Source organism: Emys orbicularis, chromosome 6 (genome assembly GCF_028017835.1).
Source record: "Emys orbicularis isolate rEmyOrb1 chromosome 6, rEmyOrb1.hap1, whole genome shotgun sequence".
NCBI lineage: Eukaryota > Metazoa > Chordata > Testudines > Emydidae > Emys > Emys orbicularis.
In genome coordinates this window covers 39,203,482-39,224,287 of record NC_088688.1, presented here as the reverse complement: position 1 = coordinate 39,224,287, position 20,806 = coordinate 39,203,482, and the positions used below count along the sequence as shown (strand labels likewise).

At 44.5% G+C, this 20,806-nt stretch overlaps 1 protein-coding gene across 3 annotated transcripts in view; it reads right to left on the bottom strand.

Moving 5' to 3' along the window:
- Positions 1 to 20,806, bottom strand: part of KIF2A (kinesin family member 2A) — an 85,451-nt gene that overhangs the window by 51,485 nt on the left and 13,160 nt on the right. For all 3 annotated transcript variants that reach the window (XM_065405971.1, XM_065405972.1, XM_065405973.1), the window contains exon 2: positions 659 to 753. In XM_065405971.1, the coding sequence (XP_065262043.1) occupies positions 659 to 753 (95 nt within the window). The remainder of the gene's footprint in view (positions 1 to 658; positions 754 to 20,806) is intronic.

Sequence of the window (20,806 nt, the reverse complement as noted above, 5' to 3'; positions counted from 1 at the left end):
CGCTTGTGAGTCTTTTTACATTTACACAAAGACAAGCAGACACCTTTAGTGATTTTAGTCCATCATTTGTTTAGCTTTGTAAATGGAGATACTTCGTGTATCCTCAGCTGAAGAAAATTTTTGAACAATTTTGGTCCTCAGGTTGCCTGAAAATTATATAAATAAAAGAAAACATCAATAGTTTGGTCCTATTATATTGCAAAAAGGAGTTTTTCTATTCCCAGCTCTGACACGGGCCTGCTAGATGACCTTAGGCAAGTCACTTCCCTCTCTGTGTCTCAGTTTCCCGTCTGTAAAATGGGGATAATGAGACTGACTGCCGGTGTAAAGAACATTGAGATCTATAATGAAAAGTGCTACATAAGAACTCTGTATTATTATAGAAATGTATACTCAGGAAATAAAATACAGCACCACAGAAACCGATGTCATTTGTTCTATGATGCACATTAAACAATATTTGGAACCACGGAATCACAATTTAATTTAATTAAAAAAAAAAAAAAAAAAAAAACTTTCCAGTAGTTTTACTGTATGAATTAATTCAGGTTCAAGATAAAATATACAGAGTTTAAAGAAAAGAGCATTCCAATAGTCTTTATTCAAGAAAAGTTTAAAAAAAAAAAAAAAGAGAGGAGTTCTAAATTATTTAGTGTACCTCTTTGCCTTTAGTGTCTCCATTTTCAATCCATTCAACGGTAACGCTTTCATTATCTTCATTGAGAGATGTTACCATAGCTTGATGTATTCGACCTAGAAGGGAAACATTAGCACTCATTTATTAGCAGTTATGGAATTTTCCCTAAAATTATTTTAGTCCCAGTCTGCACCCCAGAAGTTTTGGATCTGATCTTGTAACTTCCCTCACAAAAAGATATGTAAAAAAAGGAAGTAGTTCCAATTTCCCCTAAACGCTTCAAAATAAAATGAATGTAGACAGTTTATTTTATTTCTATCATGGTAGTGCCTAGAGGCCTCACTATGCAGATTTTTATATAAACATAGACAATCCCTGCCTCCAAAAGCTCACAGTGTAAACAGACAACACACAGAGACCAAAGCTGAGCCCAAAAAACTAGCTCCTGACAACACATCAGTATGCACAGAATCACAGGAGTTAAAAAATAAAAATGTGACTGCTAATTATGCAGGAGAGAACAGGAGACGTGCAATCTGGCAAACTTTCGTGGCTTAGAGGGGTTTCATTAGCAGTTCCAGTTTTGTGGTCCTTTCACTGAAAGGACATTACCTGGATGTACTGTATATAGTCAAGATAAACATATGTTTCTGAGAGCTTTTTTGCAGTCTTCTATTGAGTTCCTGAAATAGGCTCAGAGCCTCCTGACCAGCTTTTCTGATACCCTCGGTTGACAGGGAATGGATAAGCTAGTCATCCAACTAAAATGAGAGGATTTCATCATTAGCACCACCATCAGATTGGAAATATCAAAGTGCAAGCAACATGAATTGATCATTGTTGGAGAAGCGGAGGTTTTGAGGATATAACTTTGCAAACAGCATGCAAGTCTTCATGAAGTATATTGAGACAGGAAACATTTTATATGGAGACAAGGACTGAAGAATTTTCATCATGAATATTTAGTGTACTACAAATTGGTCAGCTGAGCTTGTAAGGCATACACTCAGCTTGATGGCATTTGTCTCTCTGTAATCGGATAACTTTGAACGTTGCATCATATGAATTCCAAAATTTCAGGGACTGTTTAGACATCAATGGCCAGAACCCTATTGATTTTGGGGGAACTGCAAGAGGAAAAATGAGGCACACGTGGAGGCCCCGCCATCTCTTTAGTACAGCCACAACTTCAAGCACCTCTGCAATTGCTTGCAGATCAAACTGGGTAATGGCACCCATAATGCCTTTCAGCATGACAATATCCCATCTCATCTCCATGCATTCTCCCAATATAGTTGAACATGTTCAAACCCTGAATAACTTTTCTCCCAGAGAAACAACAATGGTGTGGGTGGAAGAGAGGGCTGTGCACACAGAGCCCATAGCAGGGGGGGAAATGGGGAGCACACAGAACCCCTAACAGGAGGGAGATTGAGGGACCATGGTATGGGCGTGAAGGTAGGGAGGATAGGGAGCATTTGGCAGGGGGAAAAGAGAATCGGGAGCACACAGAGACCCTACCATGGGAAGAGAATGTGGGAGGGAAGAATGGCAGGCACACAGAACCTCTGGTGAGGGATACTGGGGGATCCTGCTGTGGGAGCAGGGGGTACACTGAGCCCCTACCATGTGGGGGAAAGGGTGAAATAGAGGACTGACACAGAGCCCCTGACATGGAGGGAACAATAGGAAGGAAGGAGGGAAGAAGAAATGGGTTTGCACAGAGCCACTGGCATGAGGGGGAGATGGCAGACCCTGGTATGGGAGGAGGGAGAATAGTTGGTACACAGAAGCTCTGGCAGAAGAAATTGTAGGGAGTCCCTGAAATAGAGGGGAAATGGAGGAATGCACAAAGCCCCTGCTGGGTGCAATGGCTAGAGATCCACTTCTTCCAGATACCGCCTCCCACCCCCACCCCTCTATTTCTGAGAGAAGTCAATGGAAGGTGTGGTAAATGGTAGAATAGACCCAGCCAAGCCTTATAAAACACATCCTCCAAGGGAGATTAAAGACAGATTCAGCACATAGGATCTTCCATGTTAGATCTTCTACACAGGAAAGCTTTTTCAGAATAACTTGAGTTTTTCTGCAATAAACTCCCTTGCATCCACACACAGTTCTTTTTTTGATTTATTCGGCGTCCTCTCCTGCTTTAATTCATCTTTCTGGAAGCAACATAACTTTGTTCCCGAATGAGTTATACCAGTAAAAAGTTTGTGTGGATACATTCCCATTTCAGATTGATAACACCACTTTAGGCAGTTGTCTTACTGCCAAGCCATACTGCATTGATTTACACATGGACCAACTTGTCTGTTTACCTGTGTGCCTCCACTGCTCAAGGGGTCACCTTGACTAGCTATCACCTCCTTGTTTAAATGCTGGCACACATGTAGGTGCACTCATTTGCAATTTCAGTTTATGACAAGTACACATACCCACAGTCCATCACTGTAGTCAGGCACTGTGCTTCCGTGTGGTCCAATCCAGAAATCCAGGACTCCCTTGCCCTCAGGGGGACAAGAGCACGTCCAGTCCCATCTTTATGGGAGCCATCAGAGTGTGACAATCTATGGGCGGCTATGGAGCAAGTGCAGAAGATGACTCCCGGGACATGGCCTAATGCAACACCCAAGCTAAGAATTATGAAAACACAAGGGACAAAAACAAGATCTCTGGTAACACTCCCAGCAACGTGCATAGTACGAGGAGCTGGACTGACTTTTGTGAGGAAGACCACCACAGAACCCTATTCTGGGCAGTGGACAGTTTCAAAGGCACCCAGCTGACCACAGACCCTGGCAAGGAGGAGATTTCCCCAAACAGCCACAATCTCTTCAGCACACCTAACTCCAAGCCAGACACTTAGGCAGAGATAGCACTGGAGATGACCCCTGAGAGCCAGGCGGCGACTCAGCCTGACTATCCTGCAGAGGGGACCTCAACCATAAGCATTATGTGCTGTATTATAATAAACTGTCTGAATACTGACTGCATAGAGGGATTTAAACAACTTGGTTCCTGATACCACCTGGGAGGTGCTGAGTTGAGGATGAGAGCGGACACAGGCCTCTTTCCACCTGCTCTCCGTCCCACCCACGCCCCCAAATGGCATCAGCTCCAGAAGCTCAGAAGGGTTTCTCTCCCTGTATTTCAAATCCCACAACTATGGAATAAGTGTGCCATCCCTCACCCCCTTTCCCATTCTCCATGATGCTCCCTCTCCCTCCTGGCCAATAGCAGGTCTCTCTACCCCCACCCCCTGCTCAAGATGGTGGCACCCTGTGGGCTAAAAAAATACCAAATGCATTGTCTGGCAGGCATGTTTACTGTCACAGCAGATAGAGAAAGAGAAAAGGCAACAGAAAAAGTAATTTGGCTGACAGTCTGATCAGTGTCCTGAGCTTTTAGCTACCTTTACATTTACAACATGCACTGGATTATGAGGAAAATTGCCCAAATGGGGCTACAGAGATACTCTCAATGCATTGAGCGTATAAGGCATTGGTGGCTACACAAGTTACGGAAGCCCATGGTCATTTTCAGTCAGATCCTCAGGATCGTTAAGCCCTTTGCAGCAAAATGGGTTCAGAACACTCATTGAAGTCTACCTCTTTTATAGCGCACTTTGTGCTGATCTGTAGGTGTTATACAACAGAATTCAAGGCAAAGGCAGTGCTCTATTTTGGCACACCCATTGCAAGGCAACGAGTCCTTGCAGCTGCCCATATAGGTGGCATTTCCCTTCCACTCCTGCACCAGCTGAGGGGCACCATCCTCAAACAACAGCACTCCCCATCTTCCCAGTTTTCCCACTGCCTTTTTTAATAGAATCTTCTCCATCGCTTGGGGACACCTCACAGGGTAACATCCTGTAGTGTAAAGACAGTCTACAGATGTAACATGCAGTTAATAACCTGCCTCTTGGGACACACACCCCCACCCTTATACACCCAGCATTAGTACAGGGGACTTGTGTAAGGGGGAAATAAGTTGGAAAGTGTCTTACCATCTTCAAGTGCACCCAGAACTGGAAGAGCAGAGGGGAAAGGAATTCTGAAATTGACGGGGGAGTGATATTCTATCACTGTTAGCAGGGAAACTAATATAGAACAGTTACTACTTGTATTGTTTCTCTGTTCTCTTAGCATCTGATACGCTGCAGCCCACACAGGGGCATTATCAGTTGCTCAACAACCAGCAAACCTGTGAGGGAAAAGAAACAGGACAAGGGAGGACTTGTTGCTGATTTCATCACAGAATCCCAACAGAGACTGAATAAGACAGTGAAGCAAAGATTTTATGCTCCAGGATAAAAATGAAAGAACAGGGATAAATCTAGGGAACACATGGACAGAGAAGAGGACATCCAGGAAAAGATATCAGACATATGGCAGAAACAGACCAACTTACTGGAGAACATTGTTATACTTTGCATGACATGGCTAGGTTGGGGTACTGTACGTGAGCAGTCTGCTAAGAACACAATACTAAGACACCCCTTTCACTTCCCTCAACTACAAGGACAGGCCTTTCCCATGCCATTCTACCCCCACAAGACAAAAAACCAACAACTACAGCCTGTACATTTTTACACATTGTGCCTCCCCTGCCCCAAAGATGAGTACACTCAGCACTTTAGGCACGTCTGCCCCATTTCCACTGGTTTAAAATTTGCACTGTGTTCTCTTTATTGTTAAATCAATTTTAAAAAATCAGGGTTGGGGGCAGGGCTGGTTTGATTTTTTTTTTTATTATTTATTTAATTTAAAAGCTTTGCTGACTAATTTCATTGAGGTACAATTCCCCGTAATAACATGCTTTCCTAGTAAAACAGCCATACAAATCATATAAATTTCCTTCCCTGACTCCGCAGCTACAATGCTGGTCCCCTGACTAGTTGGGAAAATTTGTAGAGGCACCCAGTCCGGCTGTTCAGAAAGCCTTGGAAGTCTCTCCACCTGTGCCTCCCAGCTCTCAGTGAAGCTCTCTCCCTTGCTCTCACAGATGTTGTGCAAAATACAGAGAGCAGTTATAACATGAGACAGATATTTCTCAGAAGTATCCAGCCTTGTTATGAGTCACCTCCCCCTTCCCTTCAGTCTACTAAATGCACATTCCGTTGTCATTCTGCAGCTACTCAGTGTATAGTTAAACAGCTACTTTCTTCTATCCAAATGTCCACTAAAAGGCTTCATAAGCCAAGGAAGGAGAGTTTGATAAGCAGGGTCTCCCAGGATGACTGAAGGAATCACAACACTATTAATTGTCCACAGTAGTACGGAGAGCAGAAGTAAAATTTTTCATTGCCTAAAACTGGTGTGATCCCGGGATCATGGAACTCTCCAGACCACCCCATGTTAATATCTCAACCTACCATGGTAATCAATTAGATCAGGGGTAGGCAACCTTTCAGAAGTGGTGTGCCAAGTCTTCATTTATTCACTTTAATTTAAGGTTTCGCGTACCGGTAATACATTTTAACGTTTTTTAGAAGGTCTCTCTCTATACGTCTATATTATATAACTAAACTATTGTTGTATGTAAAGTAAACAAGGTTTTCAAAATGTTTAAGAAGCTTCATTTAAAATTAAATTAAAATGCTGATCTTACGCCACCAGCCTGCTCAGCCCGCTGCCAGCCTGGGGTTCTGTTCACCTAGGCTGGCAGCAGGCTGAGCGGGGCCTGCGGCCGGGATGCCGGCTGGCAAGGGGCCGGCAGCCGGGACCCCAGACCTGGGGGGGGGTTCAGGGGTCAGGGCAGAGGGATGGGAGCTGTGGGGGTGCAGGGCAGAAGGCTGGGTGTGGGGCAGAAGGCTGCGGGGGTTCAGGGGTCCGGGCAGAAGGCTGGGTGTGGGGGGGTTCAGGGGTCAGAGCAGAGGGCAGTGAGGGTGTCGGGGGGGTTCAGGGGTCCGGGCAGAAGGCTGGGTGTGGGGGGTTCAGGGTCAGGGCAGAAGGCTGGGTGTGGGGGGTTCAGGGTCAGGGCAGAAGGCTGGGTGTGGGGGGGTTCAGGGGTCAGAGCAGAGGGCAGTGAGGGTGTGGGGGGGTTCAGGGGTCAGAGCAGAGGGCAGTGAGGGTGTGGGGGAGTTCAGGGGTCAGGGCAGAGGGCAGTGAGGGTGTGGGGGAGTTCAGGGGTCAGAGCAGAGGGCAGTGAGGGTGTGGGGGAGTTCAGGGGTCAGGGCAGAAGGCTGGGGGTTGGGGGGAGTTCAGGGGTCAGGGCAAAGGGCCGGGGTGCTCGGTTCGTGGGGGTGCTCCCAGCCCCCTGCCCTGAGCAGCTCATGGCAGGGGGCTGGAAGGGATATGCCCTGTTCCACCCCCTTCCCCAAGGCCCCGTCCCTACCTCTTCTCTGCCTCCTCTACGGAGCAGCGAGCATGCTGCCACTCGTCCCCCTCCCCCTCGCAAGGGCCATCAGCTGACCAGCGCAGGGAAGGAGAGGAGGAGGGGCAGGAAAGCACCAAGCTGGGGGAAGAAGCGGGGGAGGGGGGAAGCTTGGCTGCCACAGGACCAAGCTTCTGCCTCCTGCCCCCACAGGGGAGAGCGGTGGGGCTGAGTGGGGCTGGGGGCTGGGACCTCGGCAGGCAGCAGGGTGCCACTCAAAATCAGCTTGCGTGCCGTGTTTGGCACGCATGCCGTAGGTTGCCGACCCCTGAACTAGATCTTGCATCATCATAGAGAAATACCTTTTTCTGTTCATGAACTCTGAAGCCTACTTTTGGAGGATGGAGGGGGGTTGCAAAATAAAAGGTATGTGGGGCCCAATGATCTGGATACAATTCAGGAACCCCAACTGTGCAAATCTATCAATCCCCTGTGCACCTTCTTAATACTAGCACAAACCTCCATGACAGCAGCCCTCACAGTTGACCTGCCATCACTGAACTGCTTAGCTACTGATTGACAACAATTGGGGATGGCAAGCTTCCAGATGGCCATGGCCACATGCTTCTCTATACTGAGGGGAATTCTCATGTTGGTGTTCTGCCACTCTAGTGTGTGCTCTACACAGATCTCTAGGAAAGCAGCCTTCTGTACCCTGAAGTTCGGCAGCTGCTGCTGGTCATCCCAACTCTGAAGCACTATTTTGTCCCACCAATGTTGGTTGACCAAGCCTAGAAGCAGCACTCCACCAAGTAAAGCCATTCCAGGAAAAGATCATGCAAAAATTAAATGCTCAATTTCATCCTCCTCCTCCAGTAGTATTCACATGGCTTCAGGGAGACTATACTCGTAGCTGTCTCCCAACTCATGCAGCCAGACTGTCAAAGAATTATAGAATATTAGGGCTGGAAGAGACCTCAGGTCGTCATCTAGTCCAATCCCCTGCTCAAAGCAGGACCAACCCCAACTAACTCATCCCAGCCAGGACTTTGTCAAGCCGGGCCTTAAAAACCTCTAAGGATGGAGATTCCACTGCCTCCCTAGGTAACCCATTCCAGTGCTTCACCACCCTCCTAGTGAAATAGCGTTTCCTAATATCCAACTTAGACCTCCCCCAATGCAACTTGAGACCATTGCTCCTTGTTCTGTCATCTGTCACCACTGAGAACAACCTAGCTCCATCCTCTTTGGAACCCCCCCTTCAGGTAGTTGAAGGCTGCTATCAAATACCCCCTCTTCTCTTCTGCAGACTAAATAATCCCAGTTCCCTCAGCCTCTCCTCGTAAGTCATGTGCCCCAGCCCCCTAATCATTTTCATTGCACTCCGCTGGACTCTCTCCAATTTCTCCATATCCTTTCTGTAGTGGGGGGACCAAAACTGGATGCAATATTCCAGGTGTGGCCTCACCAGTGCCGAATAGAGGGGAATAACCACTTACCTTGATCTGCTGGCAATGCTCCTACTAATACAGCCCAATATGCCGTTGGCCTTCTTGGCAACAAGGGTACACTGCTGACTCATATCCAGCTTCTCGTCCACTGTAATCCCCAGGTACTTTTCTGCAGAACTGCTGCCTAGCCAGTCGGTCCCCAGCCTGTAGCGGTGCATGGGATTCTTCCTTTATAAGTGCAGGACTCTGCACTTGTCCTTGTTGAACTTCATCAGATTTCTTTTGGCCCAATCCTCCAATTTGTCTAGGTCACTCTGGACCCTATCCCTACCCTCCAGCATATCTACCTCTCCCCCCAGCTTAGTGTCATCTGTGAACTTGCTGAGGGTGCAATTCATCCCATCATCCAGATCATTAATAAAGATATTGAACAAAACTGGCCCCAGGACTGACCCCTGGGGCACTCCACTTGATACCGGCTGCCAACTAGACATCAAGCCGTTGATCACTACCCGTTGAGCCAGACAATCTAGCCAGCTTTCTATCTACCTTATAGTCCATTCATCCAATCTTGCTGGCAAGAATATTGTGGGAAATGGTATCAAAAGCTTTGCTAACGTCAAGATATATCACATCCACCGCTTTCCCAATATCCATAGAGCCTGTTTTCTCATCATAGAAGGCAATCAGGTTGGTCAGGCATGACTTGCCCTTGGTGAATCCATGTTGACTGTTTCTGGTCACCTTTCTCTCCTCCAAGTGCTTCAAAATGGATTCCTTGAGGACCTGCTCCATGATTTTGCCAGGGACTGAAGGAAGGCTGACCGGTCTGTAGTTCCCGGGTTCTCTTTCTCCCCTTTTTTAAATGTAGGCACTATATTTGCCTTTTTCCAATCGTCCGGGACCTCCCCCGATCGCCCTGATCAGTATCTCTGGAGCACACTGTTTGTATTAATCGTTGTCAAGATTGTGGCACTCAGCAGTACTTCCTCCATGTTGCCTTACGGAAGTTTAAAAATGGTACTTAATCGCTAAAACTGGATAAATTGTGGGATATCAGGAAAGGAATCATGGGAGTTTATTACCTTGATCTCAACTCCCAGAATTCTAGTAGGTTCAGGTGAGTATTCAAAAGAATAGATAGTTTCATCCTAAAGGCTAAGTACGTACATATGTGCAGCTAATTAAATGTTGTCACACATGGAATGGAATACAACAATTATTTAACATTACATAACAGTACACAGTTCTTCGACTAAGTAGTGCACAAATGTAGCTCCACTGAATCACCACAAGGAAGCTGCAAACATGCCGTGCATTATCTACTTAAACAGGAATTGGGCTAGTACTTCTTGGCAGGGATTGTGTTGCCTTATGATGTGTTTGTACAGTGGCTACCAAAAAATTACTACATAACATTAAATATTCAGTATGAAAATGCTATGAGTTCTTTAATGACCAGATAGTCAACCAATTTCTTCTACAGCACACTTTTCCCCTTGGATGTCTTCCATCCAAGACATAGACAAAACCTGTTTAGTTTGGATGTGACCTTGTCAGATCTAAAAGTACAACTGCAAGCTTTAATCCCCCATTAAAAAAGCTAAGCAACTGTCTAATTCAATCTCCTTTTTTATCTGATTTTTCCCATCCCTAGATATTGTGCATTTACATTCTTCTACCCCACTTTTTTTCTGACTGCATCTCTCGCCTTCCTGGCTTCCTTAACTTTAATCTCTTTCACATCCTTGCTTCTGCATCGCTCTCCATTCCACCTTTTTATGGCTGTTGGATTTCCTTCCATTTCCCAACATACGTAGAGCCAATCAATGTTGTTTCTTAAATTGTTCAGATACAATTAGATAGTGACACAAGGCCTCCCTCTACACACTGGGCTCAATTCACCTCTGCATCCATGGGGATTACAGTTTGCAACCTCTTGCACTGCTTCTGCAAATGCACCTAAGAGGAGATTCCAGGTGGTCAGGCAGTGGTACCATTGTCACCCTCTGCCAGCCTAGGTCAGCTCTGCTCTCCAGCTAGGGTTCTACAGGAACCATATTAGCACAGGCTGCAAGGAAGATATGCTTCCAGGAACTCTGGCCATGCCCTTCTTTGAGCACAATTGTCCAATTTGTGGGCAGTGCCTAACAGACTTTCTCCCCCTCCTTTCCCCTCAGCACAGCCTGCACCTTGCACTGCCCATTTGGACTGTGTACACCTAAGGCCACAGCCTGTGTTTCAACAGTAGAATCCAAGTAAACTGGGACCACTGACTGTGCTTCTTCAATGCTAGCACAAATGGCAAGGGCCCCAAGCTGAAGCCTAAATCTGGATAGGCCATGACCAGGCTTTTTGATATGGGAAAGTTTTACCAATTATACTGATATACAAGCGTAGAGTATGTGAGGGAGGGAAATTCAGTATAACCCAAGGTGTGAATTCAAACAGGTATAGTTATAGCAGTATAACTCCCCTGTGAAGACACATTTATTGCAGTATGAGTTCGCCTTTTTTGTTTGTTTGCATTACACTTCTTCACAAATGACAAACTAAACTAAAAAAAGCTACCCTTATAAAGGGATAGGAATGTCCACACAGGGTTTAAACTGGTATGATTATATCAGTTTAAATTCACATCTTGTGTGATATATTGAAGGTTTTTTTCCTGTGTAGACAAGGTCTAAAATTCATACATAGCCTTCCTTAAGTCTCTCACCATTCCAGTTGGTAAGCTGATTGCTGTCTTTAACAGGGACAGGCGCCTCCTGAGCACCCTCTCATGACCAGACGTCATTCACCGCTGCCCTGCTACAATTTCTCCCCTCTTCAAGGCCCCTTAACTCACAGACAGGTAATTAAATATCCTCCCCCTCTTTGGGTTCCATTTGTGGAGTCCTTATAAACTGGCCCTCCAGAGTTCAACCCCAGTTCATTCACTCTCCCCCTTTAGGTAGGGAGTCCCCAACCCTTCCTCCCACAGCAAAGTCCCAATTCAAAGTCTCTCAGGCTTTATGTCAGTACAGGTCTCTAGCAAAAAGTCTTCTGCTCACTATCACAGCTTCCTCAGTCTCAGCGTCTTCTCTGTAAGAGCCTTTTTCACACTCCACAGTTTCTCTATAATTTCCTGAGTTTTCCCCCTTCACTGCAGCCTCCTGCTGCTCTTTATCGGGCAATCACCCTGATCTCCTCCACGAGTAGTTCATTCTGTAATCAGGGTTGGCTATTCCCATGCATTAAGGGATGAGCCACCCTGTTACACCCCACGACAGAGACCTCACTATAGTAGCAGACCATCACACCTATGTTCCTATAAATAATTTCCCGGGACTATTTGCAGGAGCAGGACTACCTATAGAAAAAAAATAGAGCCAACACAATCCTAATCTATTTCACTTGTTCTGGCAAGCACCTCTAGGTGTCTGGTGTGAGACAACAGGTACAGTTCTCCACTAGATTTTCATACACAGTTAATGACCTGTAACAATTTGAACTCTTGCAAAAGGATTTTCTTTCAAAACTGGTTTAACTAGTTATCTGTTTTCTTGGTAAAGTGAGTAATATCTGTTTTTGTTTGTAAAGGTGTTATCTCTGCTTGTTGTACAAAGAGTGTTTTGGGGGTTAATTTGCAAGGCTCAATCAGCCATTCTTTACAAATTCTTAAGACTTTTTACCAGTGTTTTAAAATTGGAAAAGAAAATTTATTGCGATTACATTTTCTATTGTCTCAGGGGTACTATTTAATGTTTAGTCCATTTGCCAGTCTAGAGTTAGGAGACAACTCAGAAATGAAAAGTTTGTTAGTTAATTAACTTGTGAGACATTATAGGATTACCTTTGTTCACTGGCTGATATTTTAGAACTGCTATCTCTTCCATCTGAAGAGAAAAGTAATAGTCTATAGAACTATGTAACAGGGTGGCCTATCCCTTTAAGGTCCAGTAGGCCTGGATTCAATCAGCCCCACCTGTGCTATAATTAATTTCCCCTCAACCTAAGGGGGCTGAACTAATTGGGGTCAGGTGACAGACAAACACCTGGGCCTCATAAAAGGTGTGAGAAAACGCCATTTGGAGAAAGAGCCACAGGGAGGAAGTTGGGCTCCTTTGGAAGGCCCTGAAGTACAGTCTAGAACGACTTCAGCAAAATAGCCCGGGAGTCCATGCTCTATCCTAGAGCGGGGAAGACTGAAAGGCAACCTATAGGGGACAAGACTGTGAGGGGACTCCAGAGAAGCAGCCTGGGAATCAAGTTCTATCCCAGAGCACAGACACAAACTGAGCCTGGTGGGTGGGTTGAAGAGGAGCCCAGTGGGGCAGAAGAACCACTTATTTGGACTTTAATTACACCAGAAGGTGATTGAACTCAGAGTGACCCAGACAGAGGACTGAGGCATGGAAATCATTGGGGGACACAAAATATGCTGCTGAGGGGAAACTGAGGTAGGCAGTGCCTGCAATGCCACATTTGACCATGACAGGGGGATACTAGAGGGAAGGCATGCCCTATGACAACTCATCTTTAATAAGAAACCATATTTTGTAAGTCTTGAAAGAAAAGCAGTCCTCAAAATTCAATCAATGGGCCATCCAAGAAGGCATTATTAAACTAGGAGTCTATTCCACATTAGGTCATCCAAGTGCCAGAAGTTTTATCTTTGCCAAAGTAAATGAAAGAAGATCAAGGCAGCCTAGTCCTGGAATAGAGAAGATTGAATTTTCTCACAAACAGAATCCAGCAGACCATAATAAAAGATGACAATACTCATTCCAACTCCATGCCAATCATGATCTGCTTTGTGGCAAAAAAATTAAAAACACTAGGATTCAATAAATAACACTACCAAAACCAAAAAAGTTATGTCTAGCTTCTAAATATTCCCAGCTAAACTAGCAAGCATATAGTGTAACATTAAAATAGGTACTACTCAAAATTTATCTGTTTTACAACAAAAAACTGGCAGAAAGTTTTATATCTTTACAATCGCCTCTTGCTCTCTGCAAACACTATTCCATTATATTTTTCTAGTACACAGCTGAATACAGCAGCTGTGAGACTAAGAAATGCCAGTAACCAATTAGGCTGGCATAAACCTTGTCTCGCATATAAAGTGAGATTCAATTTCAAATGCTGAAGCACAATAGGCAAATGAATCTGCAAAGAGTTGTTGAAAGGCATCAGTCCTTGATTCATAGTCCATTTTCTGGAGTCAGAGTATTTAAAATCTCAAATATAAGAATTTTTATTAAAATGCATTTGATAGGGTAAAGATAGAAAAAATAATTAGATAAAGAATATTTTTCTACAACATAGACATCTCCAAAAAAGGGGGGGGAGGGAGAGGGAATGCAGCAGCTGTTCCTGATGCACTAGGATTTCAAACTCAATGTTTCTTCAATTTCTGTTTCCTATAATCACAGGATTGTGATTCACATTACAGCACAACAGCTTCCCAAAAAGTCACACTGCTACAGATATCAGTCTAACTGAGAAGAATGCCTATATTATCCGTATAAGTAAACTTGTGTTGCACAGCATAGTTACTTCCCACAAGCTGGAGTACTTATACTACACCTCTCATATCTACACATTGTACATGTCATGTGGATTTAAAATTACTAAAATACAGTTAGCTTAGCTTTTAGCCACATTCTTCCAACACACGTACCCTGTGCGTTACGGACACCCTATGTGTAAAAATGAAGAAAGTCAGCCACACACCCTTCATTTCCCAGAGACAGTATGGAAAGCCTGAAGACAAGTGAGCAGGTAAGGCAAGTGCAAACGTTCAGAGAAATTTCTTGAAGACTGGATAATAGTGCAGGAGAAAGTTTAGGAATAAGGAGAAATTGCAAAAACCCTTTGGCCAAATTAAACATCCCAACTAACTCCTAAATTCAGTCAGTGATACTGAGTAAGTGTGTGCACTGAATTGTACATAGTTTTTTTTTAACCCACATCTGCATTGGATGTTTTTTACCCAAGAAACTCCTTGAATCTGCCCTAATTCTGGAGGAAATGACCCCATATGGGACCAACACTTTAGAATCTTTCTAACAGATTTCAGTGTATTATGCAAGCTACCCATCAGCATTGAGCCAGCAATGATAGGACGAAAAAATGTCAAAATGGTTTGTTAAGAATAATTTACACTATGCTAAGGCATTTTCCCCACAGGAGAATTTTAGGCATTTTCCCCACAGGAGAATTGCACACACCCTATGATGCTTATAGATTGGCTCCAATGCTTTCCTTCCTGCTAGAGTTTTTGTAGAGAGTAATGGGAGGATTAGAGAGCAAAAGTGATGTTTTGTTGTGTATCGTCAGACCTGGAATCTTTGTGTGGAATTGGAATTAACCTGTTCTATTAGTTTTGCATTTGTTACTTGGGGCTGTGTGGTTGTTTGAGAGGTACTCCTAGGGCTTTAGAAGCTTCTCCACAGCACAGTGCTTTAAGTCAGGATTTCAAATTGCACGCGGAAAAATGTAAACACAGTGTCCCTTGTAGATCATTAGAACTTCTGTTTTTTTGTTTTTGGGGAAGGGCTGCACTCCTTTTTCCTGGCTTAAGCTTGCTGGGACAGTGAGAAGTAACTTAAAATTAGAATGTGACCTCAAAACCAGCTAACTGTTTGTAATAGTTCCAGGCTAAGGTGGCATGAAAATGGGAATTGCTGGAGGCAATTTTCATGAAAGAAAACAAAGAACTTTAGTGTAATATTTCTGACCTTACCTCTTAAAGAATGTGGGAGGAGTTACTCTAGTTCAGACCAGTGGTCTTTGACAGTGGTCAGCACTAGATGCTTCATAGGAAGTTGCAAGAAAACCTAAAGCAGACGTTTACCTATTCTAGGTAGCTATACAAGTACCTACATAGGCCTCATCACTGGAATATCCATGTGCCTCCCATTCCTTAAAAGATGACAGGGTCTAATTGTGGAATAGTTTGTCAATAGGCAAGAGGTATCCTCACCTCATCAGTCAATGTTGATATAATCAATCAATTATAACAAGATAATGTTCATGTTAAACATATCTGGACATGTTATAATCCTCTGAAAATTTTCATTTCCACAGTAAAAGTACAACTGTACATTGAAAAAATTTTCCTGAAAAATACTCTGGAAATAGTATATAAAAAAATTATGTTAAAAGAGAATATTGAGGTTGTAAAATCAAGCCCACCAAAGTTAGGAAATACCAGAATTATAGTAGCCCATGCAACCTTACCTCTGCCCCCATATGCACATTACGATATAGGCTCTAATTAAAATGATGACATTGTTTTCTTCCACAGAACTTCAGCCTCATTCAGTGCGTAGGATAGATAATGCTCAGTGAATTAATCAGCTTTACGTAGAGGGCAAGGCTGTTGCATATGAAACACTACTACCTCATTCGCTACTTAAATTGGAAAGTGTGTTGCTAATAAGGCATGGGTCTGCAGGAAGAGAAAAAACGATCTTGTGGCTAAAGCACTTAAATACATAGCAAAAGAACTGGGACCTATCCTTGGCTCTGCCCCAGATTTCTTATGTGATTCTGGGCAAAACATTTAAGGCCAAAATTTCCACAGATGGCCTCTACTGTGTTTCTATATTTTGGCATCCAATCTGACACTCCTGGAGCCCAATCTTCTTCAAGTGCTCAGCAGTCACACTAAGTTAAAGTCACTGAGAGTTATGAATCTTCAGCAACTCTGAAAAGTCAGACCCTAAGTGTCACCCAATCACTGAAACACTCAGTAGAGACACTTGCAAATTTTGGCCTTAAATCTGGACCTCAGATCCCCCATCTGTAAAATGATTTTGCCTCCCTACCTCACATGGGTGTTGTAAATATTAAATGTTTAATGTCTGTGGGGCACAGGGACAACACACAATGAGGAGGATAATAAAAAAATATTCAACAGCTGCCTCAATCACTGAGCACCATCTATGCTGTGCACTCAATGAGAGAGGAGTCCTGTAGGGATAAAAAGGCAGTCTCCAATTACATTATATGCAATCATAATGCATATATTACTTTCCTCCTTGTGAAAGATTGCATAGGCAACCCTCTATTCTGACGTTTCCTAACTTGCCCTATGCAGTTTATTCCACAGACAAGAACTGAGGCACCAAAACAGGCATCAAGCTCTGGAACACCAGCATATCAAGACAGATGCTGAACTACTTTAAGTACTAATGCTGCTGGAGCACCAAGACAGGCACTGAGGCATCAACAAAAGAGCCACATGTGCCAAAATGGAGGCTGAGTGCCAAGCACACACTGGCACAGAGGCACCGGTAACACCCAAAAACAGTCACTGAAGTGCCAAGGTGAGTGCCAAAGTATAAAACTGCCATAGCTGGAGAGCTAAATCTCAAGAGAAAGAACTAAGCTCCACTCCATTTCTTGCACTCATGCTACACTTCAGATAAGAAGCATAGCCCAATCTTGGGAGTACCAGTCATACTAGGTTCAAACTTGCTACATTGGTGCTCCTCCCCCATAAGGATTACCTGGAACTGTATTCTATTTCTGCTATAAATATGTTTTGTTTGCTTCTCTTACACTTTTAAGTCTTCCCACATTTCAATCAACTGTTCTGCTGACTTTTCATTTTACAAGTATGTCTATGAATTTCCCAGTACATACAGAACACAAGTTTGCATAGTTTCCTCTTTTACAGAGGCTTTTTGGTTACACACCCCTTTGATGCATGTCTGAGTTTTTAGTTTTCATTTTCTTTTCTTTGAAAACCCTGAGAAATTTTCCTGCTTCAGATTCCTAGACTCCTCTGAGAACCTTTTCTTCCATTTACTCATTTTAAACCAGATCCAATTGCCATCTATCCAGTGACTTCAAATGACACTTCCACAAGTTTTTCATCATTTTGACAACAGATTTGAGTAGAAAACTGGATCTTCCATTTCAGCTACTAGAACAGGGGTCGGCAACCTCTGGCACGCGGCTCGCCAGGGTAAGCACCCTGGCGGGCTGGGCCGGTTTGTTTACCTGCCACGTCCGCAGGTTCGGCTGATCACGGCTTCCACTGGCCGCTGTTCACCGCTCCAGGCCAACGGGGTCTGCGGGAAGCAGCGCGGGCCAAGGGATGTGCTGGCTGCGGCTTCCCGCCACCCCCATTGGCCTGAAGCGGCGAACCGCGGCCAGTGGGAGCCGCGATCGGCCGAACCTGCGGATGTGGCAGGTAAACAAACCGGCCCAGCCCGCCAGGGTGCTTACCCTGGCAAGCCGCGTGCCAGAGGTTGCCGACCCCTGTACTAGACTATAAAGAAACAAACTTTTGCATCAAAAAGTAATTTTTTTTTTAATTAATTTTAAATTAGTTGCCCTTCAATTTCAGTGTATGTTCTCTACTACTGGTGTTATGAGACAGAGAGAACAGAAGCTCCAGATCTACCTTCTCTATACCATTTATTGTTTTATATACTTATATCATCTCCCTTTAAATTTCTCACTTTTCCAGGATAAAAACCTCCCAATCTTATTCTCTCTTCATCAAGTTTTTCCATGCCCCAATCATTCTCACTGCCCATCTCTGAACCCACTCCAATTCTGATATTTCTGTGTGAGATGAAGTGACCAGTATTGTACACATTATTCCAGAGGAGAACAAACCATTGATTAAAATAATGACGTTATAATATTGTCCGTATTATCCATCCCATTATTTTTGCATCCTAGCATTTTGTTGTGTGACTGACGCACAATGAGCAAGAGGTCTTTACTGAACTGTCCACGATGCTAAGATCCTTTTCCTAAGTTGATACTGTTCATTTAGAACTAGGTAAAGTGTAGGCTCAATTTTTTTCTTCCAATATACATTATTTTGCATCTATCAAAACTGAACATAATCTGCCATCATGTTGCCCATTTACTTTGCTTGGGTAAGTCCCTGTCTTCTCTGGACTTGACTAACTTAAACAGTTTTGTGTCAAATCCCTTCAAAAATTTCTTCAATTGCTTTTAAAAGTAGAGTGCCCCTCTCTAGTGTTAGTTGTCGCATACAATGTTTTGATTAAGATCCTTTTGTTGCTCAGTACAACTTCAACACAGTTATGATATTTAGAAACAAACGTAGAGACACAATCAAATATCTTTCTTTTTCAACCAAACTCCCGGAAGCTGATGACACACATTTTTGTGGTTGTGTAAGAGTTCTGGAATGTCCATAATATGCTTTAAGATGGTGTTGGTCATTACTTCTTTCTCAATAAGTTCTAAATACCCATATGTCAATGTTAGGATGATCTGACCAGTTCTATATTCCCCCGCATTTTATTTTTGTTGCTTGAGCAAATGGCACAGATCTCCCTGACAGTTTTCTCAACCTTCTTGGATATTAACTTCAACTTTCTTAGATATTATCTTCAGCAACTTGGACACAACATTCCCCAACTGAAAAGTAACTTGCTAAAGATGCAAAAAACTAACAAAGAAATTTTTTTAAGTACATCAGAAAGCCTGCCAAACAGGCACTGGGGTCACTAGACAAAGGTGCTAAAGGAGCACTTAAGGAAGACAAGGCCGCCGCAGAGATGCCAAATGAATTCTTTGCATCAGCCTTCACTGCAGATCAGAGCTATTTTGGCGGGGGGGGGGAGCGCGGGGGGGAACAAATCTGAAGTACTGTCACACAATGTGTCAATAGAAGAGGTTTTAGAACAAACTGATAAATTAAACAGAAAGAAGTTACTAGGACCAGATGGTATTGACCCAGGAATTCTAAGGAACTCAAATATGAAATTACAGAACAACTAACTGTAGTATGAAACCTACTGCTGAAACAAGCATCTGTATCAGATGACTGGAATGTAGCTAATGTAACACCGATTTTTAAAAAGGCTCCAGAGGTGATTCTGGCAATTACAGGGCTCTGAGCCTAACTTCAGTACTGGGCAACACAGTAGAAACAGTACTAAAGAACAGAATTATCAAACAAATAGATGAACATGATTTGTTGGGAAAGAGTCAACACAGCTTTTGTAAAAGGAAGTCATGCCTCACCATCTACTAGAATTCTTTGAGGGTATCATCAAGCATGTGGATAAGGGCGTGTAACACCACTTCCTGCTAGCACCAAGTGTTAGGTCTTGTCTACACTGGCAAGTTTCTGCGCAGTAAAGCAGCTTTCTGCAGTGTAACTCCCGAGGTGTACACACTGCCAAGCCACTTAGTGCATAGAAACTGCGCAGTTGCAGCGCTGTAAAAAACGACCCGACAAGAGGCATACAGCTTTCTGCGCTGGGAGTACAGCACCGCGGTGCCAGTATAGACACCCTGGTCGATTACAGCACTGCGATTGGCCCCCGGGAGGTGTCCCACAATGCCTGTTCTTGCCTCTCTGGTCATCGGTTTGAACTCTACTGCCCTGCCCTCAGGTGACCAATCATCCTCCCCACCCTGTAAATTCCTTTGGAATTTTGAAAGTCCCCTTCCTGTTTGCTCGGTGATGCGTGCAGTGGTCTCAGCGCATCTTTCCAGGTGGCCATGCCTGCTCCATGCACCAGGCGATCCCCCGCTTGTAGCAATGCCGAGCTGCTGGACCTCATCAGCATTTGGGGAAAGGAGGCTGTCCACTCCCAGCTGTGCTCCAGCCGTAGGAATTATGATTCCTAAGGACAGATTTCACGATGCATGACAGAAAGGGGCCATGACCGGGACACACTGCAGTGCAGGGTCAAAGTGAAGGAGCTGCGGAACACCTACCACAAGGCATGGGAGGCAAACCGCTGCTCCAGCGCTGCGCCCACGCACTGCCGGTTCTACAAAGAGATGGACGCGATACTCGGTGGCGACCCCAACTCCACTACGAAGGCCATACTTCGGTGGCTCGCGTGCCAGACTGGACCGAGGCAGGAGAAGGAGATCTTGGACGAGGGTGCAGAGGGGGACACATATGCAGAGGACAACTCAGAGATCAGAGATGCATGCAGCCAGGAGCTCTTTTCTACCCCGGAGGAGGGTAGCTGTCGGATCTTGGAGAAGCGCAAACAGTAGAGGAGGCCCCTGGTAAGTTGATTTGGGGACTCACTGAAGCAAGTTGTTGGGGGCAGGAGGGTTGCAGAAAGCAGGCTTGTGTCTGCATGATGCATGTACCATCACATGCCTTGTCTGAGCAGCGGAACAGGCTGTTGATTTACTCCCTCACTTCACGGGAATCTGCCTCAGAGATCGCCAGGAAACTCTCATGGAGATACTGGGCAATCCACTGCCGCAAGTTCTTTGGCAGAGCTGCTTTGTTTCTTGCCCCATTAACGGTAACTTTCCCAGGCCACTCTGCCATCACGGGGGGGGGGGGGGGGGGGAGAAGGGGGAACCATTGCTGCACACAGGCGAGCTGCATAAGGGCCAGGGCGGAAGCCACAGTCTTGGAGAAGACGCTCCCTTGATT